At 39.0% G+C, this 22,726-nt stretch overlaps 1 protein-coding gene across 2 annotated transcripts in view; it reads left to right on the forward strand.

Annotated features, from left to right (window-relative positions):
- SLC12A6 (solute carrier family 12 member 6) overlaps positions 1-22,601 on the forward strand; it is a 99,708-nt gene extending 77,107 nt beyond the window's left edge. For both annotated transcript variants that reach the window (XM_043980777.1, XM_043980778.1), the window contains 17 exons: positions 2,604-2,818; positions 3,632-3,790; positions 4,101-4,199; positions 4,703-4,760; positions 6,719-6,893; positions 7,505-7,623; positions 8,379-8,477; positions 9,529-9,648; positions 11,090-11,194; positions 11,398-11,566; positions 13,183-13,378; positions 13,979-14,148; positions 15,172-15,303; positions 15,727-15,834; positions 16,114-16,298; positions 18,187-18,320; positions 19,519-22,601. In XM_043980777.1, the coding sequence (XP_043836712.1) occupies positions 2,604-2,818; positions 3,632-3,790; positions 4,101-4,199; positions 4,703-4,760; positions 6,719-6,893; positions 7,505-7,623; positions 8,379-8,477; positions 9,529-9,648; positions 11,090-11,194; positions 11,398-11,566; positions 13,183-13,378; positions 13,979-14,148; positions 15,172-15,303; positions 15,727-15,834; positions 16,114-16,298; positions 18,187-18,320; positions 19,519-19,610 (2,335 nt within the window). In that variant the 3' untranslated portion in view covers positions 19,611-22,601. The remainder of the gene's footprint in view (positions 1-2,603; positions 2,819-3,631; positions 3,791-4,100; positions 4,200-4,702; positions 4,761-6,718; positions 6,894-7,504; positions 7,624-8,378; positions 8,478-9,528; positions 9,649-11,089; positions 11,195-11,397; positions 11,567-13,182; positions 13,379-13,978; positions 14,149-15,171; positions 15,304-15,726; positions 15,835-16,113; positions 16,299-18,186; positions 18,321-19,518) is intronic.
- The last annotated feature ends 125 nt before the right edge of the window (positions 22,602-22,726 follow it).

Here is a 22,726-nt window from a genome sequence, read left to right on the forward strand (position 1 = left end):
GCAAAAACCTTTTTAAAAAATAACCATTTTGGGGGCAGCTAGATGGCGCAGTGGATAGAGCACCGGCCCTGGAGTCAGGAGTACCTGAGTTCAAATCCGGCCTCAGACACTTAACACTTACTAGCTGTGTGACCTTGGGCAAGTCACTTAACCCCAATTGCCTCACTAAAAAAAAAAAAATAACCATTTGGGGCGGCTAGGTGGTGCAGTGGATAAAGCACCAGCCCTGGATCCAGGAGTACCTGAGTTCAAATCTGGCTTCAGACACTTGACACTTACCAGCTGTGTGACCCTGGGCAAGTCACTTAACCCCCATTGCCCTGCCCCCCCAAAAAAAAAAAAGAAGCTTGGCCTAAGCCTGGCCTTTTTAAAAAAAATAACCATTTGAGTTCTTTATTTCTGCTTTTAGCATTTGAAGGGCTACCAGGTGGGAAAACTAGTAGACTCCTGCTTAGAGGGTGCAAAACTTGGAAAAATAGGTGGAAGTTGTAGAGGGGAGGCAGTTTTAAGCTTGATATAAGGAAGAATTTCCCAATAAGAACTAACCATAAATGAAATGAATTACCTAGGAAGACTGTTTACCATCTCACCAGGAATCTTTTTGAAAAAGTTTAAATGTAATAATACTTTTCATAAGCAAAATGATTCAAGTTGAAAGGCAGCATAGTAGAGTGAGGAAAGTGCTAAATGTGGAGCTTTGATTCCTTGCTCTGTCACTTGGTTACCTCTGTGGTCTCAGGTGCTCATCTGTAAAATGACTGAGTTGAACTAGACGATCTTTAAGATCCCTTTCAGCTCTAAATCTTTGATCTTATACTTATAATAAAAAGGAATGTTACAAAAAAGACAAGTTCTGGAATTAACCAAGTTGGAACTTCTAAGTCAAAATCTGATGATTTAGAACAGGAGGAGACTTTAGAAATCATCTAACCCAATTCCCTTATTTTACAGTTGTGGGTGTTGAGGCCCAGAGGAGCAACATAGCATAATAAAGAGAGTGCTGGGCCTGGAGTCAGGGAGACCCGAGTTCAATCCCATCTCATATACCCACTGGCAATGTAAACACCAACAGGTCACTTAATTTCTTCTCAGATTTTTTTTTTTTGGTGAGACAATTGGGGCTAAGTGACTTGTCTAGGGTCACACAGCTAGTAAGTGTCAAGTGTCTGAATTCGGATTTGAGCGCAGGACCTCCTGAATCCAGGGCTGATGTTCTATCCACTGCGCAACCTAGCTACCCTACTTCTCAGATTATTTTTTTTTCAGTGAGGCAATTGGGGTTAAGTGACTTGCCCAGGGTCACACAGCTAGTAAGTGTTAAGTGTCTGAGGCTGAATTTGAACTCAGGTACTCCTGACTCCAGGGCTGGTGTTCTATCCACCGCGCCACCTAGCTGCCCCACTTCTCAGATTTTTAAAGTGCTATATGAATGTCTCAGAAATCTTCACACAAAAGCTGGATGGCTATTTGTTGGGAATGATATAAAGGGTATTGATGTTAAGACAAGTATTGAATTACATGGATTCTGAGATCCCTTCCAAAACTGATAGTCTATGATTCACTACATCAAGGTTTGGGTTTAAGGAATAAGTTTTTCTCCATTCATGGAGGTTGTGATTTTCATTCTAGCTAGGTAACTTTCTTTAGGAAGTATTAGCTGGGAATATTTACTCTTTGTCATAAATCTCTGACATTTCTAAGAGAAAAAATAGGGATGAATAATTTTTAATAACAATGAAAGCTTTTTTGTTAATGATTTCCTTTCAATATCCAACCAAATCTTCTCGTTTTAAAAATCTGGTTTTCACACTCCACAGTTCCTCCCCCTCTTCTCTGGATTTGGAGAGCCCCCTACCACCACGAGTCCCCTGGAACTCTCCTGCACCAGGGCACTTGTGGTGGTGGGGGGCTCTCCAAATCCAGAGAAGAGAAGAGGGGGAGGAACTGTGGGGTGTGGATGCTGATTGGACTGTGCTATTTCTTTTGTTTTTGGTGCTGTTGTTTTTCTTTTTTGAGATTTTTCCTTTTTGCTCTGGTTCTTCTCTTGTGGCATGGCTAATGCAGAAGTGTGTTTGGTGTTATTGTATATATATATGTGTGTGTGTGTGTGTGTGTGTATACACACACACACATATAAAATGAGACACCACAGCTTGTCTTCTTTTGAGCTCTTCCCCACTCATGATAATATGTTCTTATTGACTAGACAAAAAGCATTAATCCACAATTTTCTACTATAGTCCTACCATTGATATCCAAATGGACCTATGTAAAGGATACAAACAAAAGAGGTGGTCGGGATGGCAAGGAGTGTGGCAGGAGACACACATATATGTGTGTGTGTGTGTATGTGTGTGTGTGTGTGTGTGTGTGTGTGTGTGTGTGTGTGGCCTGTGTTGGATTGCCTGCTGTCTGGGGTGGGGAGAGGAGGGAGGGAGAAGGGTTTGAGATTGGAAGTCTTATGTAGGCAGATGTTGAGGGCTATCTCTATGTGTGGCTGGGGGATAGTGAAATACTTTTATTTTTTTTTTTTAATCTGCTTTTCTCTTGTGCCTTATCTTGCTAATTTCCTATTCTCATTTTTCCACCTGTTTTCCCTTTAGAGTTTGCATGTTGGGCAACCGAACTCTTTCTTCAAGACACATTGACATTTGCTCAAAGACCAAGGAAATGAACAACATGACTGTCCCTTCAAAACTGTGGGGCTTCTTCTGCAACTCTAGCCACTATTTCAATGTCACCTGTGATGATTACTTTGAGCACAACAACGTCACATCAATCCAGGGCATCCCTGGTTTGGCTAGTGGAATCATTGTTGGTGAGTAGGGCACAAAACAGGGCTTTTTAATATCCTTCATGTGGAAGTAATACTGGCAGCTTTAGTCTTTTAGATCTTTTTGTTGCCATTGGGAACCATCTGCCAGGATGTCTCCCTCTTTTTTAAACTCAGCACACAACTCTTAATTCCAGCATATTCCTGCTTTGACCACAAGAAACATAATTTCTTGGCAGATCTGATCTATTGCTAATCTACAAATCATTTGTGGGATCAAAGGAAAGAGGATCATATTTTCAGTTTTCTTTCTGAAATTGACAATGTTCTTCCTGCAGTTCCCAGGGGCAGGGCTAAATGATGAGCAAACTGGACCGGAACCACTGTAATGTCACCACATGTTTTTCCAACTCATTTAAATCTATGAAACCTCTTTCCTAAGTGACTTAGTGGTTTGGATGACAACTTTTTTTTTGGCACGTAAGCAAGTTTGATCTCACTGAGGTGTGTAGAGCAGTATTGATCACTAATAGGGGCTCAAAGGCAGTTAGCTTCAGTTTGCTTTCCTTAACTCACTTCTAACCAGCTTTTCCAGGTCTGACTTAATTGCATGTGGATATACCAGAGCAGTTAGCCAAACTACATTTGAAACTATTTTAGAAAGTACATAAGATGTTTGTTTTGGTGGGTGTGGTCTTTGTGTTTGTTTGTTTTTTTTCATTTGCTGGTTTGGTGTTTTTGCTCTCATAGAAGCAAAATGTATATTTAGAAACTGAATAAGAAAACTGAGTGTTGTTAAAGCAGATTTTCTTATAGCCTTCTGGCCATATTAACTTTCTATTCTTTCCTTTACTGCAGAGAATCTTTGGAGTAACTATCTAACAAAGGGAGAGCTCATTGAGAAGCCATCAGCCAAATCTTCTGATTTCTTAGGCAACTTGAATCATGAATATGTGCTTGTTGACATTACCACCTCTTTCACTCTCCTGGTTGGAATCTTCTTTCCTTCTGTCACAGGTAAACAGATAGGTTTCTGTTTGCTTAATTATAGAAACCGTTGGTTAGTCCCTAAAGATTATTTAGTGTTACAAAAATTGATGTTACAATTTGTTTTTACATGTAAGGTGGTGGAAATTTCTAATTAATTAATTAATTAATTTTTTAAAAGATTATTTAGTTAGATGATTAAGTTTTGTTCTTAGAATTTCTTGAATTTCTCAGCCTTTTGAATTCTTGAATTTCCCAACCTTTGGAATCATTGGCATGAAGCTAAGCAAATTTTCTGTGTAATAGCTGGAAGGGCTGACTTGCTGGATCTTTTCTCTAGGTATCATGGCTGGATCAAACCGGTCTGGAGATTTGAAGGATGCTCAGAAATCCATTCCCATTGGTACCATCCTTGCCATCCTGACCACCTCTTTTGTTTGTATCCTTTACATAGGTCCATTTGGATATCAATGGTAGGACTATGGTAGAAAGTTGTGGATTAATGCTTTTTGTCTAGCCAATAAGAATATATCATGAGTGTGGAAGAGCTCAAAAGAAGACAAGCTGTAGTGTCTCATTTTATCTCCTTTTAATCCATCTCCCCCCTACCTCCCCTTCTCCCCCTTTCCCCTTTAAAAAAAAAAAACAGAAAGAGGCATTAAAAAGGTACATTATAGGCATTAGGATACCTAGGTCCTCACCAACATTTTAGGTCATGTTTGACAATGAAGAATGACAGGGGGCAGCTAGGTGGTGCAGTGGATAGAGCACTGGCCCTGGATTCAGGAGGACCTGAGTTCAAATCTGGCCTCAGACACTTGACACTTACCAGCTGTGTGACCCTGGGCAAGTCACTTAACCCTCATTGCCCCACCAACCCCATCCCCTCCTCCCCCCAAAAAAGACAATGAAGAATGACAGCTTCCTTGACTTCTGTTGTAGATTTAAGCAGTGTTGTCCTCTTTGGGGCTTGCATTGAAGGGGTTGTTCTCCGGGATAAGTAAGTATTATGTTCTTCTGTTATGATTGTTCTACCAGCATGGAACCTGGTACATAGGAAGCTCTTAAACAATTGTTGTTGCTTCCTTATATCTGCTGTGACATCTATCACATGTATTTCTTAAGACACAGGAACCCGGGCAGCTAGATGGCGCAGTGGATAGAGCACTGGCCCTGGAGTCAGGAGTACCTGAGTTCAAATCCAGCCTCAGACACTTAATACTTACTAGCTGTGTGACCCTGGGCAAGTCACTTAACCCCAATTGCCTCACTAAAAAAAAAAAAAAGACACAGGTACCAAAAAAGGTTAACCTGAGTTGAAATAAAGGTTGACTGTCGACTTTACTCAGATTTAAAAGGTTTGTATGTTTGTGTAAATGTATGGAGGAATTAACAGTCCTCTTCAGTAAAGCAGACAATGGTTTTGAAAAACCAGGTTTCCTGCATATTCACACCTATTAGGAAGCCACAGAAAGGGAAGTCTCTGATCTCACAGGAAGGTAAGAAAGAAGAAACATTCAAGTATCTCAGGCCTTTCCCTCATGAGGGCTTATTTGTCGTAGAAGCCTTAACAGAATTACCAACTCATTCTGCTATTAGTGATTAGTTTATTGTTATTCGTGTTATTAGTTTTATTATCAGGTTAGAATTTATTCATATTTAGTTGGATATGATGTGATAGCTCAGCATATTTTAAAGTATATTTATTTTGTAAGGATGGAGGTGGAATTATTGAATGAAAATGACAGAAATTAGAGTTGAAAGAGGACCTCAGAGGTCACCTAGTTGAACCTACATCTGAGCATGAATTATTTCTACAGCATATATGACAAATGATCATCCATCCTTTGCCTCCAGTTGGGGGAGGAAGGAGTGATTTAGAGATCATTGTTGGGGCAGCTACGTGACGCAATGGATAAAGCACCAGCCCTGGATTCAGGAGAACCTGAGTTCAAATCCGGCCTCAGACACTTAACACTTACTAGCTGTGTGACCCTGGGCAAGTCACTTAAGCCCAATTGCCTCACTAAAAAAAAAAAAAGAAAGAAAGAAAAAAGAATCATTGTTAACTTTGGGAAAAGTAGTTTCAGCTGGTGAGAAGCAAGACTCAAAGGCTTTGAAAGGTAAATGAAAGGAAAGGGTAAAAGTTAAAGTTTTGTAAGAATGCAGGAGACCTGGGCACATTGGTGAGTAGTGGGAGAAATGTCAATAAAATGAGATATATGAGAGAGAGACAGAGACAGAGAGATATCAAGGGTATAAGTAGAGCGATTGGCCTTTGAGACCATCAGAGACTGTTAGAGAATGGAATGAATAAGGTGAAAATGAGTGATGATGTCAAGTGGTTTTGAGATTTATAGATAAGGGAGAAGAGAGAGCCCATGGTAAATGGCCAATAAAAGCACAGAAAATTGGTGTGAACTTATAGATTAACAGAATCATAGAGCTGGATGGAACTTTACAGATAGAGTTCAACCTCATTTTACAAGTGTAGAAACTGAAACCCAAAGAGAGGCTAAGTGACTTAGCCAGGATGAACTCACTGTTTTTAAAACGAATTTTTTATTCATATTTTTTGTTTTTATTTCACCTTCATTTCCCATTATACCTACCCTCCAAGTCATCTTTTATTACAAAAAAGAAAAAAAGAAAAGAAAAAGCAGTTCAACAAAACTAACACATTGTTCAAATCCAAAAGTATTCAATGTTATATATTCTTAGTCCTCTACCTTTCTGCAAAGAAGGGAGAGAGATACATTCTCATCTCTCTTTGGGTTCAAGCTGGGTAATTAGAATGACACAGCATTCAGTTTCAATCTTTTATTGTCCTTTCCATTCATACTGTTATCATTATTCCTTGACTACTTAATGACAAATCCAGAACACTTTCCTTTTCATCATTTAATCTTGCAATGTCCTACAAGTTAAATTGTAACCTCCCTTTAACTTTTCTCTTAGGTTTGGAGATGCAGTAAAAGGAAATTTGGTAGTAGGTACTTTATCTTGGCCATCCCCATGGGTCATTGTTATTGGTTCCTTTTTCTCAACCTGTGGGGCTGGACTGCAGAGTCTCACTGGTGCCCCAAGGTTGCTACAGGCTATTGCCAAGGACAACATCATACCATTCCTTCGGGTAAGAGACTCGTATATTCCCTTTTCTACATACTTTCCCATTCCCCATACTGTAACTATATTTCTCATAGTAGCATGGCTTTAAAAAAATGTCTCAACAATGGATTTTAGGATTTGCTAGGTAAAATAACATTGGACAATTCAATGCTCAGAACAAAAGACCTACCCCTTTTTTACTCTTCTAATTTACACCCCTTTTACAAAAGGTTGTTGTAATAATTTTCTCACACTCTGTTTGCCTCAGTTTCCTCAACTGTAAAGTAGGGATAATAATAGTACCTACCTCTCAGGGTTGTTTGAGGTCAAATGAGATCCTATTTGTGAAGCTCTTAGCACAGTGTGTGGCACATAGGTGCTATATAAATGCTTATTCCTTTCCCTTCCCTTTGTTTTCACACCATCACACTTCTTTATTGGAGATTATAAGAAACCATACCCTTCAAATTTCATCATCCTCTTTAATTTCATATTGTTACATGAATCTTCAGTATCACAATAACTAAATTAGGAGAGTACAGTGAGTGATAAAGCTGCCAAAGGTAATTTTTATAGTTTTACTCCATTCTAGTAAGACCTCATTTCTTAAGTTTGCCATCTGTTTTCTTATTGTAGGTGTTTGGACACAGCAAAGCCAATGGGGAGCCTACCTGGGCCTTACTCCTTACTGCTGTCATTGCAGAACTAGGGATCCTCATTGCTTCCCTGGATCTCGTGGCCCCAATCCTTTCCATGTAATAGTCAATATGTGCTCTATAGTTTATTTTTTAATAAATCGTCTAAGTGTTCTCAATTACTTACCTGTGGACAGACACTAATCTACTGCAAATTCTTATTGATCCACAAAAAATTTTTCTGGAAAAGGTAGAAAAATTATTTTTTAAAACTTATAAACTTAAATTGATTCTTAGCAGACAAGCCAAATTACACCTGACTCAGAGCGAAAGGTGAGGTACTAACTCAGTTTTTTGTATGAAAGATTAAAGTGACTTACACCCTTGGATGGAAGGAATTTCTCTTGTCTGTGTATACAATGTGGGCCTCATGTCTATTTCGGTTAGTCACCAGCCAACAAACTCTAGAATATGTTCTTTTTTCATGGCATTACTCATTCAGTTATTTTAGTTATTATACTCTTTAGCTTAAAGATTTGTTATTTAATGTATTCTTTTGCTCAGCATAAATCCTAGGAAAATAGAAAGTTTAAAGTGTTTGAGAGTGGGAGTGGGACACGAAGCATGTCAATTGGGTTTTGTTCATAAGAATAACAGTGAACCTCATACTTGATGTTTGCCTAAGTTTCACAATAAAAATGAAGTAGGACTCGATTGTCCACCTCAGGAAAAAGAAGGTGAGGTTCAGATTTCTCTTCCCTCAGCTCTTAGTCATCTTGTTATTAATCTGAAAATAAACACTGAAATGCATTAAGGGTGTTCTGTTACTTTTAGTAAACTTGGGTAAAAGTCATAAGTACTCTTCATTCCTCCAGGTTCTTCTTGATGTGTTACCTCTTCGTGAACCTGGCATGTGCCTTGCAGACTCTGCTTCGAACACCCAATTGGAGACCCCGGTTCCGCTACTATCACTGGTAAATTTATTTTTCTCGTTTTATAACTTGGAGAGGAAAAATTGGTCAAATTACATACCTGGAAGCTAAATACTATGACACAAGTTATTTTCAGATTTTCAGTTCTTACCTAAAGTTCTTTCACTGATAGCCCCCCGCCCCTTTTTTTGTTTGTTTGTTTGCAGGGCAATGAGGGTTAAGTGACTTGCCCATGGTCACACAGCTAATAAGTGTCAAGTGTCTGAGGCTAGATTTGAACTCAGGTCCTCCTGAATCCAGGGCAAGTGCTTTATCCACTGCGCCACCTAGCTGCCCCTCCTGATAGCTCTTTCTGAGAATTAATCACTGTCAATTTAGGTGTCATCAAACAAAAATTCTAACTACCTTTGTGGGTTACTAAAGCTCTCCTAACCATATTCTTTCCTTTCCCAAAGACTGTAGAAGAGATGTACTATAGAATGATTCCTCCCTTGTGTCATCTTCTTGGCTTTCACCATCTACTTTCTGCCACATTACATACTATCCCTTTCTTAAACCTTATCAGTTTTCCTCCTCTTTTTATATAAGTAACTCCAGGCTTCCCCAGTTTTAAAGAAGCTATTGCTTGATTTCACTGCCCTTCATACTACCATCCTCCCTCTTTTGCCTTTCATAGCTAAATTCTTGGATGCTGTAGTATTCTGCAATCAGTAATTTGGTTTATTTTATGGGGGGAAAGAAGCATTTTGTGCTGTTTGTTACAGTTAATGGCAACCTCCCCCTGGATGTTGGGGTGTTGACAGAGCATCTAGAAATCAACAGAAGAAATGTTTTTGGGGAGAGGGGATATGGATCTGTGATTTCAGTATAGGGAACTCCTGGTGTGAAAGTTACCTCTACTGAGCTGTTGATTTAAAACTCTTCTGCTGATTTTATAACTCTTATTCCTGTGTTGTCGATAAAGATTTCAGTGATCACATAGACTTTTTAACTTATTTTACTATTTACATATTTTGACAACAGTGAGATCAGTCCTCATTATCATGTTCCTGTTTTTGATCTGCTAAAGATATTTTTGGTTTTTATTCTGTAGGGCACTCTCCTTCATGGGCATGAGCATTTGTGTGGCCCTGATGTTCATTTCATCCTGGTATTATGCCATTGTGGCCATGGTGATAGCTGGTATGATCTACAAGTACATTGAGTACCAAGGGTGAGTCATTATAGCAGCAATGACAGTCTGTGAGTTTGGACTTCGACACTCATAAATGTTAAAATATATGAGTATTTAGCAAAGTCAATTAAAGCAGTATTTTAGTGAAGCCGGGCTTTTTAGGTTCAATTAACTTAACCTTGTTCAGGGACCACAAATTGCATCCCTAATTCTGTCAGAAATCTTGCAGATGCTTTTGGATCACAAGAAGAAGGAACAAACCTGAATGGGTATATCAGTGTCGATTAGCTGGGGAAAAAAGCAACTGAAAGAATATTTCTGATTGATGGTATATCAGAAGTATTCAAAAGACAAATATATACATAGATTTGTTCTACATTCCATAATACTACAGGTTATATCTTAAATGAAAGAGAGTATGTTCCTGACTCCAAGATCATCTAAAATTTTAGCAGACACTTCTTCCTCCAGTGTTTTGTGGTTTGGGGTTTTTTTTTTTTTGGCGGAGCAATGAGGGTTAAGTGACTTGCCCAGGGTCACACAGCTAGTAAGTGTCAAATGTCTGAGGTCAGATTTGAACTCAGGTCCTCCTGAATCCAGGGCTAGTGCTTTATCCACTGCACCACCTAGCTGCCCCCTAGTTTTGTTTTTTTATGTCAGAATTACTTCCTAATATGCCTTCCTCTTCTCTTCCCATTGAATCTTCCCTAATAAAAAAGTGGGAGAAAATGAGGAAAAACTCAGCCAACAAGATGACTAAATATGATAGTATATGTAATATTCCACACTTATAATCCCCTCACTTCTCTATTGAGAGGAGGAAAATGTGTTTCTCCTTCCTCTGCAAGCAAGATTGGTCATGCTAATTAATCTGAATTTGGTAGTATTTTAATCATGTATGCATTTGCATTGTTGTAGTCACTAAACATATTGTTCGCTTGGTTTTAGTCTCTTTAGTCTTCTTCAGTTTGTGAAAGTCTTACAATATTTTTCTAAATGTCTTATATTCTTCATTACTTACACTACAGTAGTATTCCATTAAATTCATATGCTACAATATGTTCATCTTCCCCAATCAATGGGCACCCAGTTTCTTTCCAATTTTTTTTTTGTTACCATAATGATTGCTAGTAAATACCCTAATTTAGGGATCCTATTCGATTATATTTTCTCCTACACTGTCAATTCAAACTCTTGATTTATTTTAATTTCATTATTCCAATCCATGCTATTTTCTGGTTGCAAAGCAGCTATGATATAATATGGAAGAAATAAGTGAATGACCCATTTGTCCATGTTTATGCATTGTCCATTTTCACAGTGCATCCTGATTACTGGTAAAGAATGTTGTTATCAATTAATAGAGAAGGCAAAATGTTGGTGAAGTGTGCACTATGTCCATTCTTAACTGAATATTTAATTTGGAAATTGGATTTTACCTGTTTTATGTCAAATCTCTTTTCCTTTTTCTTTACCACAGGGCTGAGAAAGAGTGGGGTGATGGGATCCGGGGACTGTCCCTAAGTGCAGCCCGTTTTGCCCTGCTACGGCTAGAGGAAGGACCACCACACACAAAGAATTGGAGGTAAAGTGGATGCACAGCTTCAAACAATGTTGTGACACATAATATGTACTCAATAAATGATTGTGATATAAGAAAGATATGACATGGGAAATTAGGATAATAGAACTGCCATGAACCATTCTAAATCTGTTCCCTTTCATTTAGTTGATCTTTAACAGTCTTTTTTTTCTATTATTTATTCTTCCTTTCCCCATTTTGCATAGGCCTCAGTTGCTGGTGATGCTGAAACTAGATGAAGACTTACATGTTAAGCATCCTCGCCTCCTAACTTTCGCCTCACAGCTCAAAGCTGGCAAAGGTCTCACCATTGTGGGCTCTGTTCTTGTGGGAAACTTCCTAGAGAACTATGGTGAGGCATTAGCTGCTGAGCAGGTAAGAAGGGAATTTACAGCTATGCTAAATTATGTAGCTGGCTCTCAAGCTTATAAATTAATCCTAGGGCATTTAAGAAGTTGTCTTCTCAGATTAGTGCTCTGACTCTAAACAGATACTATTTTACTCCTGGTTTCTCCCATATGATTGAGATAAGGCAGGTCATCAGCCTTCTTCTTACATTTAAAATATTGGCAGGTATATAAGTTATATCACTGTAAAAAGAACAAATCATAATCACAAAGATGTGTTTCAAATAAATTCCTCATTACTGTTTTTTGTGTGTTTTGAGGGAAATTATGTAAATGAAATTTGTTCCTTCAAAATAACTTTGGAATGAGGAATTCAAAGCAGTTGTTCAACTTTCTTACTAGTAAACAGTGATATAGACAGGCTAATTCTGCTGTTTCTTCCTAGGTGTAACTATGTGATAAACCTATAACCTAAATTTGTTTCTCGTTAGCACTCAAAGTAAACACCATCCCTGAAAGTGACATGAGAAAAATTTCTATATGCATTTTAATAATTCCATCAGATTCCATTTTAAATAATCTGCAAAATGCTATGGAATCCTAGAGACTGAACATGATCATGAAATGTCTGTTCAGATTGGTAATTCCGCTTGAAGAAGAAACTATAAGCCCTTTAAAAATAGCATTGTATATTGTAATTTCTTGGAGTCTATGAGTGTCTCATGTAAAATTTTTTCGCAAGTTAAATATAAAAAATTCTTTTGTGATCATTTTTAATAGTTTCATATTGATGAAATAAGGTAAGCATTTTTATAAATGCTAGGAAAACAAGCCTAAAAGGTAGTTATAAAATTACAAAAAGTAAATATTTTTATTTTCTCTTAAAAAAAATTAGTGAGCCCTCATGATGATCCCTCTGGCTGGGTATTCAAGCTACCTAGCTTCTAATCCTGATTTACCATTGACTTGTTCTATGGCTTTGGGTAGATCATGCCCACTTTGTATACCAGTGTTCCCAGGGATTATAAGGACCAAAGAGATAAAGGAGTTTTGAAAATTTTAAACTGCACAGAAAAACATTTCAATAAATGTTATAAGTAAATGTCATTATTTGAAGGTAGGGAAATGAAAGAAAGAGGACCCCAGAATAAAGATTGGGATAGAATTGTATTAGTAATCTGAGTTAGGATATGACTGGGTATGAGAAAAAGAGCATTCCCACTAGTTTATTCACCCTATTTAGCCAACACAGACTATTGAACGCTTACAGTGCCAAGCCATGGAGCAAGCTTCAGGAAAGTAGAAGTACTACATCTTCAAGGAATTGGTGGTTAATGGAAGAAAGGGAGACAGAGAAACATATAAACCAGAATACAACCAATTTTGGATGTAGAGATGTGCATAGAACTGCTAAATATTTGAGGAGATAGAAGGGACAAAGAATAGTAGGAGTTACTTGAATAATTTTAGGTAAATTAGGCCTATATCAAGGTCTTGTGGAAGAAATGGATCTTGTACAGAGACTGGAAATACAAAGCAAAGAGCCATAACATGGGGTGGACAAGACAGTATTTTAGATGGGAGCAATGGCACAAGCACCCCAGGGTTTCAGATAGATCAGTTCAGTGTTCCTGTTTCTTTCAGACCATCAAACACCTGATGGAGGCAGAGAAAGTGAAGGGCTTCTGCCAGCTGGTGGTGGCAGCCAAACTGAGGGAGGGCATCTCCCATCTCATCCAGTCCTGTGGGCTTGGGGGCATGAAACACAACACTGTGGTGATGGGTTGGCCCAATGGCTGGCGCCAAAGTGAAGACGCTCGTGCCTGGAAGACTTTCATTGGTAAAGAGCACCCCCATATCTTTTCCCAAGCCCTTAAGCAAGAGATGCAATTATGCTATATCCCTCTCTCTGTCCTCTGAAAGGGAGGTCATTGTATTGCTGAGACTGAGACATATATCACAGTGCTTGAATAATAAAGACCATATATGCTGACACAACACCTCCCACCCTTTGCCCCTTTATCTTATTTTGCTTGTGAAATGCTTACCTTGGCTGAGTTTACAAAATGCTTCCACTAAGAATATATTTTTTCCTCATCTTTGACTCTTATATTTCCAAGTTTTTAATTGTGAATTTCTATCTTAATTTTTCTGTACAGTGGGCTTCTCCTTCACCACCAGCAGCCTCTCACATTTACTTATTGGTTTCTAGGTCTCTGAAAATACAATAACATTGTGATTCTCTATGTGAGATTTACTTATAGCTAGCCAGTAATGGATTTTTCTGAGCATTTCATCATCTCATTAAGACCACTCATTAACATGGTGGTTAATTTTTTTTTTTTAGTCCTTCTCTAATGGTGATCCCTTAAGAAGAAGGGGAAATATAAAAATGCCTTTACTTATCAGTTCTGGGTCTTTTTTTCTTTTCTTTCTCCAGGTACAGTTCGAGTGACAACAGCTGCCCACCTTGCTCTACTGGTAGCCAAAAATGTCTCCTTCTTTCCCAGTAATGTGGAACCATTTGCTGAAGGCAACATTGATGTGTGGTGGATTGTACATGATGGGGGGATGCTCATGCTCTTACCATTCCTCCTTAAACAGCATAAGGTATGCCATTTAGGCCATTCTGTTTGCTTTTCTTCCCTGCCTAGCATCTGTCCAGTCTCTTCAGATACATCCTTTCTCTTTGGCTCAGGTAAAACTTTTAAGACTTAAAGTCAAAATCAGTGTATGTTACCCCCAATTCAGGGAGTTAACCTTTTAATTCAGTTCCCCCACTTCTGAAAAAAGTGATATTTTAATATTTAGTATCTCTCTGTCTCTCAGGGGAATAAAGAGGACTAGTGAAAAAATGCTGCTAAAGTTCTGTTATCAGACTTCTTAGGAGAAAAAGTTACAAGAACATAGGAAAACTGAAATTATTTACATAAAACAAGACCCTGAATACCAGAATATTCAAGTATATTGCTTATCTTTTTGATAAAATGAGGTAAATTGAGATTTTTCAAAAATTAAATTTTATGTAATGATCTAAATAATTATTATATTAAATTATACAAAACTGCCTTTTCTCCTGTTGCATTTTTTCACAGATCAGCTTTCCCATTTTTGCCAGCATTTTTCTTAAATAGTGAAATAAATTTTTTTTTTTAATCAAGGGCCTACTTAAATTGGGTTGATATATCAGATTACCTGCTGTCTAGGGGAGGGGGGAGGGAGGGGAGGGAGGGAGAAAAATCTGAAATTGTAAAGCTTGTATAAACAAAAGTTGAGAACTATCTTTACATGTAACAGGAAAAAAAAATACCTTATATGTAAATTGGGTTGAGTTGTCTTCTTAATACCCTGAGGCTTGGGGCAGCTAGGTGGCACAGTGGATAGAGCACCGGCCCTGGAGTCAGGAGGACCTGAGTTCAAATACGGCCTCAGACACGTAATACTTACTAGCTGTGTGACCCTAGACAAGTCACTTAACCCCAATTGCCTCACCAAAAAAAAAAAAAAATACCCTGAGGCCAGAAGTAGGACATCAAGAAATGGCAAAGCTATTTCTATAGCCTCAGCCCTATTCCTGTGTAGAAGTTACTGTGTTCATTTCTCAAGATTAATTCTGTGTGTCTATCCTCCCAGGTGTGGCGTAAGTGTGCCATCCGTATCTTCACAGTAGCCCAGTTAGAAGACAATAGTATCCAGATGAAAAAGGACCTGGCTACCTTTCTGTATCACCTCCGAATTGAGGCAGAGGTAGAAGTGGTAGAGATGGTAAGATATTAGAGTCTGAGGAAGAGCATGAAAACAGTCTCCATCCCTAACCCTTTGTATTTCTAGGTTCAGGAGTATCCCTATGTTATGGACCTATTCACTATGATTCCAGTGACCTGGAATTGTGGATTAATCTTCTAGCTACAGCAAAACTTTAATGTACTAAGAAGAATGTCCCCTTTCCTCCCTTTTTTGGCAGCTCTTTGTTTTTGCTAGCTCTTTACTTGATGGATTTATTTTATCTTAATTCATAGAACCCTCTTTTAAATTAACACATCTCATTTTAGCCAGGCAATTAAAAGGGTATTGACTAGACACACTGTGTTTCTGTCAAAGAGATATGAGCAGTGGTTAGGGTAGATTTAACAAAAGTATGAATGAGTGTTATCCCTAGATTGAATGTGCATGGTATTTCCCTGGCAGCATGACAGTGATATATCAGCCTATACCTATGAGCGCACTCTGATGATGGAGCAAAGATCTCAGATGCTACGGCACATGCGACTCTCCAAAACAGAGCGAGACCGAGAGGTAAGAACCCTGTTTCATCAATTCCCTTATCCTAACCACAGGAAAATTAAGCCACTGAGCAGATGTAATATATTTTTTTTATTCTCAAAAGGTGGCAAATTCAGAAGTTAACAGTCACTCCTACTGCCCACCATGGTGTCAGTTATTTGGACTACTCCACTAGTGTTTGGGATAACCATTAGGTGAAGGAGGGATCTTTTATTGACCTCTCAAATTTGTGCAGATTTAAGATGTGGGGGAAAATTGAACAGAGTTGTGTTTGTGTTGAACCTCCCACAGGCACAGTTGGTTAAAGATCGGAACTCAATGCTACGTCTTACAAGCATTGGCTCTGATGAAGATGAGGAAACAGAGACCTATCAGGAAAAAGTGCACATGACTTGGACAAAAGACAAGTACATGGCATCTCGGGGACATAAACCCAAGACATTAGAAGGATTCCAGGACCTGCTTAACATGCGACCGTAAGTGTCTCATTGGGATTAATGTAACTACAAGCTAATTACAGAGCAATATATCTATCCTTCTTCAGTGTTCTAGGCTCTTAGTGTAACTCATATATCTAGGCTTTTAGTATAGCTCACACCTTACTTTACAGATCACATACAACTTCTCATTGCTTAGAACTATTTCTAAAATCTGTCTAGAATCTCAACAAAAAGTGAAATTAACAGAAAAGGTTTAAACATCCTGCAACTAGACCCCTGGAATAGGCCCCACAGACAGTCATGTCTAATAACATGCTCTTAAGTGGAAATGTACCCCTTTAATTTATTAGCATCCCCAGTTCATTACAGTTCACAGTAGTGGGAACAGAACTGGCACAATTGGAACCCAGTGATAATGCCAACTATTTATCCACTAATTTGCAAACCCCCAAAATCTTTCACCAAAACTTTTAAGTTTTATTTGGAATTTCACTTTCTGGTTGAGGTGCTATTGAACTGTGGGGAAAAAAAATAGACCAGTATTTATCAACCTTTTTTTTTTTAAGTGAGGCAATTGGGGTTAAGTGACTTGCCCAGGGTCACACAGCTAGTAAGTTTTAAGAGTCTGAGGCCAGATTTGAACTCAGGTCCTCCTGACTCCAGGGCCAGTGCTCTATCCGCTGCACTACCTAGCTGCCCATTTATCAACCTTTTTCAATCTGACACCTATTAATTTGTATGGGTACATTGGATCACTGGATAGTCCTCTCCCTGTATGGGATTCAGCCATTTGTAGGCTCTGCATCAATCTAAACATGTAAAATACTTAATGGACGGAAAAATGCATTACAGAATCATCATTTTAGAGCTTAAAGGGATATTAGATGGCCATCTACTCCAACTGTTTCACTTTGCAAATGAAGGAACTGAGACCCAGAGAGTTTAAGTAACATGCTGAAGGTAAAAGAGGTTGCAGGCAACAGAGACAGAATCTGTATCCAGATTGTCTCCTCTCCACTGTACCTCAGTTGCTCTCTGAGTTTTGGTGCTCTGAGAGATTTCTAATGGTGTGTCAATAGCAGTAGAAACAAAAGAAAGGCTATTGAAGATAGACACAGGCACCTACTAGGCTTCCTCTTTTCCAAAAAGCTGTCACCACCATACCCCCAATAAAAAATTAACAAATGGGGATGAAAGAATTCAGGGCACTTGACATAACTTAAAATGCCCTCAAAGGCAACCTTAGGGAGAAACATCTAGGTAATCCATAAACTGAGCAACTGGCCCTTGAATAATATGGCAGTTAAATTGAAATGTATTCTATTTCCCAGCTTTGGAATTTATGGTGATATTAAAAGACATAAGGATAGGGATATAAAATGGCCATCCTGCCTTTTCCCTTCATCTTTAGCAAAGGTGGACAGCATCAAATGTGGTGGGAAGAATCTAAAGTTCTGTGTTAGTTCTGCTTTTACTTATGGGATGACTTGAAACATACTTTTTCACCTCTTGTCATCCTGGCCTATAAAAGTAGCTGAAGGAGATTTATTACTTGACCTGAGGACTGCTTGGAAAAACTAAAGAAAATGAGTGGTTGAAATCTTTCTCCAGTAAAGTTGGACCTGATTACACGGAGGAAAGACAATGCTATTTTGCCCAAAATATAAAGAAAAGTAAAAAAGTGAGAGAAGTACAAACTGGTGGTATGATATCAGCCCCAATTTAGTTTAGTTTTTTTTTCTTTTTCGGGACAATGAGGGTGAAGTGACTTGCCCAGGGTCACACAGCAGCCTCAATTTGGCTTTATTCCTACTTACTATGTTACCATTCTTCACACTCAGGCCAGACAAGTTATTTACCTCAGCTTTAGGCTAATTTCTCTCTCCCCTGGGCTATCTCTACTTATAATTTGTTCACTTCCTAGGGATCAGTCTAATGTGAGGCGGATGCATACTGCAGTAAAGCTGAATGAGGTGATTGTCAACAAGTCCCATGAAGCAAAGCTGGTATTGTTGAACATGCCCGGGCCACCCCGAAACCCTGAAGGTGATGAGAATTGTATCCTTTCCAAGTGCTGTGTTCTTCCCTTCTTTTATGACTCTTTCCGTTGGATATAGATAGATATATGATGGCTGTGACTATAAAACATGATTTAATTTGCCCCAAATTTCCCTCTCTGTACAAGGTAATCAGAAGTATTTTGAAATTCACAGAAGTGAAGCCAGATATACTTAATGACTTTTTTTTTTTTTTTGCGGGGCAATGGGGGTTAAGTGACTTGCCCAGGGTCACACAGCCAGTAAGTGTCAAGTGTCTGAGGCCAGATTTGAACTCAGGAACTCCTGAATCCAGGGCCGGTGTTTCATCCACTGCACCACCTAGCCACCCCTTACTTCATGACTTTTTAAATTGTTAAACAAGGACTTTTGTAAGATGGAGATTTTCTGGAATAGATTTCATTTTTTTCACGTGGACCCCTATACCATCTAGCTACTCTCAAACAGTTCCTTTTCCAGTAATCTTTTTTGGGGGGGTCGGGGAGCAATGAAGGTTAAGTGACTAGCCCAAGGTCACCCAGCTAGTAAGTGTCAAGTATCTGTGGCCAGATTTGAACTCAGGTCTTCCTGAATCAGAGGCTGGTGCTTTATCCACTGCACCACCCAGCTGCCTCCTCTGGTAATCTTTCTTATTGATAAAGCTTTCTATATATGAAGTAAAAAGGTTCTTTTCCCCATTTACAAATAAGGGCCAGTTTGGAGTGGATACCCTGTCAGGTTGCAAACATGCATTGATCCCTTTATCAGATCAGTTCATTGGGAGGAGGAAACAGAAGCTGTTGGTGGGGAAGGGGAAGTGATAGACATCATATCAATCAGTTGACCTTGCAAACCCTTGTAGAAATATTGGAGGGTTCATGTTTCAGAAGACTTCTGGTTCTTACCATTGCTGCTTGAGGGTGAATATAAAAGCACAACATGGGTTAAGTCACAATTACTGAGATTTCCAAAACATATCTTTTATGTAAAGTGGGAAGGATGTCCAGTATGGGATATAAGGTGACTACTAGGTTTCTGAATTGTTCTTACATAGGAACAAATTGGATCCAATCAGTTCCTTTCTCTAATCCTACCTGCTAAGTCCTGTCTTGATTCTTGTTTTTCAATTCTGTGAAGACAAAAAGCCTTTGGCTACTAGGTTGCAAAGTTGAATGTGCTAGTGTTCTGGCTCCGAGTGACTCCTTGACACATTTGTATAGATATGGAGTTCCTGGAGGTGCTTACAGAAGGGCTAGAGCGTGTCCTCCTTGTCCGAGGAGGCGGCAGTGAAGTGATCACCATCTACTCCTAACTGCACTCGATCTGTTCTGCTTGACCTAACCTTCTTCACAGGTTTCAATTCTCCACAAAAATCTCAGATGATCTGGCACTTTATTTGCTGCCATCTCCACTGGACTAGAGGGCTGTTTTCTGTATATGTGATGCTGAACTTTTGCGGAGCTGAGCCTCAAGACCTCCTCTGTCCCTGTGCTTTAGTGCAAAGGGAGTTGGAGTTGCCCTTTCCACTTGACCCCTCATCCTTCCTCTAAAGAAGCAAGTCAAATGAGATGTGTGTAAAATGCTTTGTGACTAGAAAGCAGTACATAAATGTTACTTCCTCATCGTCATTGGACCCTAAAAATTTTGTCATTGCCCAGTTTCGTGTACATCATAATCAGAAAGGTAAGAGAAGAGGCAGAAAGGAGCCAGGATTAAAGAGTAAACTTAAATAGGACAGAAGGCATAGTAATTTTGCTTTGGGCAAAACTGAAGCTGCAAGATGGATCTCAGAAACCTTTACTCAACTCCTGCAGAAACTTTGAACTCCAGGATGTTTATTCCAAGGACGATGCTCAGAGAAGCATAACAATATTCCAACCAAAAAACCCACAGCCACAAACGTATGGCAACTCAGTCTCTCTGTAACAAGCCCATATGGAAAACTTTTTCTCAGCTCATCTTCAGTGCGCTTGCCTTCCAAGTACCTCATTCTATATTATGGTACTACAAAAAATGAAACAAACCTATATACAAAGTCCTTTCTGCAAGAACTTAGAAACCTATCCCCAATAGATGCTGCTCTTTAGTCTGATCCCAGGTTAAAGCATGTGTGTACATTGTATGTACATCGAATGTTTCAAGTTTCCCAAATTCGGCCCACTCTGTGGGCAATATTACACTGGAAATTACTTTTTTTTAAAGGGAGTGTTGTCTAGGTGATTTGAATCATTGATGCAAACCTCAGACTGACACAACTATAGTCCATGGATACTTATAAGTGAGTGACTTGGGCAAAATAAACAAACTGGATAGAAATAATGAGAAATTTACTGGGCTTATTATCTCATCTTTCCTCCTACCCTTTCTGTTTAGTAGACACAGTACAGAGCCTCAAGAGCAGACAGGAAGACTGGCTGATCTGCCCTAAGGATAAGTAGATCACTTAAAATAAGATAGACCTATATTTTAAAGGTGAATTCAGCAATGGATTCTGAAGTTCTGGTGCCATACCTTAATTCACAGTGCCAAAATTGCTGAATTGCTAAATTCCCTCCATACCTCCTCAAGTGACTCAGAATATGAATTGGCATTGGCCTTGCTTAAGAAATTCTAGGTTCTGTCATTGTGTAGCCTGGTTTTTGGAGTTGAGGTAAAGTGGAGAAGTTGATAGCACTGTGCAGACAATTTAAGAATTTAAGGTTTTTGTTTGTTTTTGTTTAAGGGTGGGAGGTGGGGATGGTCATTGCCCTTTCCCTCAATTTCCTACTTTACTCTGATTGTAAAGATCTGGCTTTGGACTCAGAGATCATTTAAAAGCCTTATGATTGCCAATTTCCTTTGCATTCTCAGAATGCTGTGAAGGACTGAACTGAGGGGGTAATTTACATTTTTTTTGCCAATTACCAAGACATTGCTTCCAGGCATAGGAAATCTTCGCCTTATGTGGCTGTGGCAATAATTCCAGACACCCGAAGTTAGCCTGAAATCTTTCTTTCTGTTACAGAGATTTATTTATATATAGGAATCACTCCGCCTTGCCGAGGCACTTCATGGACTCAGCTGTTACTTGACTAAACTGAAAATAGTTATAATCTCTCCCTTCTTCACTCAGTGGCATTGGAAATGAGCCCTTTCAGATTCAGAATGTACAAAAGATGATTCAGCTAGCTCCGTGATCAGAGAAGGCAACCGTTCAGTATAACTGAAGAAAATAATTAGGCACACACAAATTAGAATAGTGAAAAACGAGTCAACTTTAACTTCTGTCTTCCTTGGACAGAACAAAGTATTTAACCAGTCTTAGTTGCAGTTTCTTCCTCCAAGGTGTCAGGGAGGGAGTGATAGTGAATGTTGGTAGCTTGTGTAACACCTTCTATTCCTTGTCTCCCTTTATCAATTTCCTTTTTATGGTGTGAACTGGAGTTCAATACCAGAAGAAATTTCCCTCCCTTGCTCTGCCTAAGAGCCTAGACCCTGCAACCTGATACTCCAAGATATCATTTTATCTCCTGATGGGCTTTTTAGTTTCTCTGAGCAGCAGCCCATCTCCCCTCCCCCCCATCCCAAAAGGGTGATGTTTTTAGAGGGCAGGTAGATAAAGTTAAACATAATCTAGACAGAAAAATGAAAGGTTTTAAAGGGAATTCTCCCATAAGTTTGTAGTAAGAATATTTTAAAGGGATGAGGGAACTGGAGGTTACTTGTATAGTCCCTCTGCCTCCATCTATTTAATTTTTTTTAATCATTGTTAAATGGCAGAGTATTGTCCCTTGCCCAGATTCTCACTCCCATTTCTGTGTGGGTCATTTGTACATGTGTGTATTTTGTCTCGTGTCAACAAAGTGTCTCTCAATCATTGCAAAGTAGAGCAATACTGAAAACTCAATAAGAGAATGCACCTTAGGGAAGAGGGCTGTCTGCTTTCACAGAGGTAAGGGAGGGGAAGAACCTTCTACCTTTGGGACAAGATCAAATTTGGAGATTTAGCCATAATATTCCCAGGGAGTGTAGTGTCAAACATCCTCTTGCTATTGGTCTATGCCTTCACTAGCTGGATTAAAAATCATATTGAGGCCAGTCTTTTAGCAGGGGAGAGATCACTACTTCATATTCATATATGCCTCACAGCTTCCTGAGGCAGCTGGGGACTGCCTCTCCCTAAGGAACCCATTCCCTACCCTGTGATAGATTAAGCACAGTCACCTTCCTCTGTCCCCAAGTTAAATCAAATAACATGACAGGTAGAAAATGCCCAGGTTCAGTCTGGTATTAATATAATTTTTTTTTCCATTTTTTTCTTATCATCATGTATAATCGAAGGCTAGCATTAGTTTCTCAAATCTGCCACAAGTGTCTCCAGCAGAATTTGTCCCCTTTAATATCATTTAGAGGTAGAACCTTTATTTTAGGGAAAATGGATTTAAGGGA

Source organism: Dromiciops gliroides, chromosome 2 (genome assembly GCF_019393635.1).
Source record: "Dromiciops gliroides isolate mDroGli1 chromosome 2, mDroGli1.pri, whole genome shotgun sequence".
NCBI lineage: Eukaryota > Metazoa > Chordata > Mammalia > Microbiotheria > Microbiotheriidae > Dromiciops > Dromiciops gliroides.